The sequence below is a fragment of the Pinus tabuliformis genome, chromosome 6, assembly GCF_031772625.1.
Source record: "Pinus tabuliformis cultivar Carrire ecotype Pingquan chromosome 6, CPIR1, whole genome shotgun sequence".
Classification (NCBI taxonomy): Eukaryota; Viridiplantae; Streptophyta; class Pinopsida; order Pinales; family Pinaceae; genus Pinus; species Pinus tabuliformis.
In genome coordinates, this window is record NC_142292.1 from 327,064,537 (window position 1) to 327,068,096 (window position 3,560).

Sequence of the window (3,560 nt, forward strand, 5' to 3'; positions counted from 1 at the left end):
ACGAGTAGACTCTGCAGGACACAGCTAGTACAAGCAAAGGCAACCTCATCCCCAAGGGTGTGGTATCACTAGAGAAGTTGTATGACTTGTAGAACCATTTTCAGGGACCTGTGAATGCTAAGACCCACAGCTCTACATTGTCGCATGAACAGATCAATCTGGGAACAAAAGAAGATCTAAAGTATGTGAATCTCGGTACTTGTTGTACACCACAACAGCGGTAAGCTTTTATTCGCCTCTTCAAGCAGTACCGTGATGTATTCGTGTGGGCGTACGATGATCTTAAGACATATGACACGAATTATCCACCACGTTATGCCGATCAAAAAGGGGCAAGCCTTTTCAGCAGAAATTAAGGAAAGTTCATCCAACACTTGAGCCCCTTATACAGAAAGAACTGACCAAATTTTGGATGCTTGGATCATCTATAAAGTCCGACATTTGACATCGGTATCTAACTTAATCCTTGTCAAGAAGAAATCCTAGGAGACCCACCTATGTATAGATTTATGCAACCTCAATCGCACCTCAGACAAGGACAACTACCCAGTGCCGTCCATGGAGCACATATTGCAGACAGTATTTGGAGCAGAGATGTTTTCTTTTCTTGACGATTTTTCTGGTTATAACCAGGTTCTTGTAGTAGACCTTGACAAACTTAAAGCTACATTCCGTACTAATTGGGGTACGTTCGCATTTCACAAAATGTCATTTGGGCTGGTTAATGCAGGTGCAACTTTTCAACGTGTAATGGACATCATTTTCCATGGGGTTATCGAACATAGTGTAGTAGTATACCTTGATGATGTAACAGTGTTCTCAAGACAAAGGTCAGACTACCTACACCATCTCAAGAAAAAAATTGGGCGATGCTGGAAATACGGGATATCCTTGAATCCCAAGAAGAGCATATTTGTAATGTCTGAGGGTAACATGCTTGGACACATTATTGCCAAAAGTGGGATCAAGGTAGATCCAGACAGAGTTTGGACCATCACACAGATTCCCCACCCCGTAAACAAGAAATCCATGTAGTCTTTCTTGGGGAAGATCAACTTCCTCATAAAGTTCATCTCCAACTATGCTCAGATCGTCAAGCCTATACAGGAGATGATCAAGAAGGATGCAATCTATAGTTGGGGAAAAAGGAAAAAGGATGCATTTGCCCATATAAAACAAGCAATAGCATAAGCACCAATACTATACAACCCAGACTTCAACAAATATTTCTTGCTCTACACTTTCACTTCCGACACTTCTCTCGTTGTTGTACTCACTCAAAAGGATGAGTTGAACAATGAGCGACCCATCTCCTTCATGAGCACGAGCCTGCAAGGACCAGAGCTCAACTAACCTGCCATGACAAACAAGGTTATGCGGTATACAAAGTGGTGAAACACTTCAGACCCTATTTATTGAAAAACCATTTCATTGTCTTTGTGCCACACCTAGCAGTTAGATCACTTCTTGTTCAACAAGAGCTGGGTGAGAGAAGGGCGAACTGGATGACAAGACTACAAGAGTACGATCTTTACATTAAATCAGTTCACACCATCAAGGTTCATGGTCTTTGTATGTTAGCAGCGGAAGGATTTCATGCACAAGAGGTAGAAGAAGAGCTCGTAGGATGGGAGTAAGAAATAAAAATGTACAATGTTGAGCAAGCATCTCCCAATTCAAACAGAAACTCTTGGTACAAATATGTGTGTTGGTACCTCGAGCATGGCACTGTTGCCTCTCATTTCTCTTTGCGTCAGAAGAGCGCACTCCGACTCAAAGTTATACCATACCAACTAGTGCATGGGGTGCTATACAGAAAGCACCATAATGACGTATTTCTCAAGTGCCTAGAGGCACAAGATTCAGATAAGGTTGTATTTGATCTCCATGATGGACCAGCCAAGGGACACTTTGCGGGTAACACCACAGCACACAAGGTCATGCGGGCCAGTTTCTACTGGCCTACATTATTCAAGGATGTGCATGCTTACAGCCGCAAGTGTCTGGTCTGTCAAAAGTGTGCCGACAGAAATCGGAAGTCAGCAGCCCCGCTGTAGCTTGTTACAGTGGAAGAACCATTCCAACAGTGGGGCTTGGATATCATTAGGGAAATTTTCCCACATTCATCAAAGCAACACCACTATATTTTGACTGCTACATATTATTTCACGCGGTGGACAGAGGCAGTTCCATTGAAACAAGTGAACAATCAGGAAGTCATCAACTTCCTACAACAGAATATCATTTCCAGGTTTGACGTTCCTACGCCACTTGTTTTGACAAAGCAATGTACTTTTCTTCATTAAATATTTATGAGTTTTCATTGCAAAATGGTGTTGTATTGAAGAATTATGCTAACTATTATCCACAGGGGAATGGTCTTGTCGAATCCACAAATAAGAACCTCATTCGCATCATTAAAAAGACCATATTCTATGAGAAACACAACTAACACTTTGCTCTGGTGAATGCTTTATGGGCTGACTGAGTCACATCTAAGCCTTCTTTGAATACTTCCCCTTACTTCCTGGTGTATGGAAAGGAAGCCATCCTCCTTTTGAACATTTACTTGCCTTCTCTCCAGTTGTCCCAAGAATCCCAGGGGAAGCCGTGCCTTTTAGTTTTGTGTAGGATGGACACTTTACACAAGTTACAGGAAGAAATTCTGAAAGAAAAAGAAAAAAATTCACTCCATCAGAACTGTATCAAGAGATGGTTTGACATAAACTATGCAGGGAAGACTAGCTTCAGTGTGGGTGACTTAGTCTTAAAGTGGGACAAAGCTCACGAGGAAAAGGAAAGCACACTAAGTTTCAATCCATGTGGATTGGTCCTTACACTGTCCATGAGAAGATTTGACAATACACATATCGTCTTCAATCACTTGACGGGAAGATTGACACTCTTCCTGCCAATGGCCAAGACTTAAAATTTTATTTTCAATTAAATCTGGTGTCGTGCCCCGCACTATGTACATAGTCTTTTTTTATTGTTTGTTGTTTCACTTTGTTTTGGTTTCCTGTTGTTTGCTTATGTAAATAAGTTTTGTGACTTACTGCATTTCAGCTTCCAAGTGTGTGTGTCGCTAAAGTTCAAAGAGTCTTGTGACACTACAACTCCTGTGTCTGACTTCTTTATATTTGGTTGTAAATTTTGGCCAATAAAGTCCTGACGGAAAATATGATCCATCTGTAAGGAGAGTTTTTGTCCAACCATGAACCTGTGTCCAATCTGGGAACCTCATGCCCATACTCAATTTTTTTCTTTGGTGTTTTCAAGCTCATCCAACTAGTAGAAACGGAGAAGGGGAAAATCTAAACGAGAAAACCTAGATCATAGGTCTTTATATACTTCTCTAAAGAAACAACCTCTTCTGCTCTTAATAAGTCGGGATCCCTCTTCTACCCTAAAAATAAATAAGTGCCTATGCATAGTTCTCTTTAAAATAACAAAGACAAAAGAAGAAAAAGGCTTCCTGCATGGAGAGGTGAAGCAGACAACTCCATCAGGATATTGTCTAGGCTCGCTGGCAGTGGAGTAATGATTGTGTTCCTGCATGA

General features: G+C 41.2%; 1 protein-coding gene across 1 annotated transcript; it reads left to right on the forward strand.

Annotated features, from left to right (window-relative positions):
* Positions 1–1,646: 1,646 nt before the first annotated feature.
* LOC149258633 (uncharacterized) lies at positions 1,647–2,057 on the forward strand. The gene has a single exon (XM_089426386.1). It carries the CDS (start codon positions 1,647–1,649, stop codon positions 2,055–2,057), a length of 411 nt encoding a protein of 136 aa, XP_089282512.1.
* The last annotated feature ends 1,503 nt before the right edge of the window (positions 2,058–3,560 follow it).

Excerpts from the sequence above, each read along its gene's own strand:
- LOC149258633 (XM_089426386.1), top strand. The coding sequence starts at position 1,647 with ATGTACAATGTTGAGCAAGCATCTCCCAATTCAAACAGAAACTCTTGG.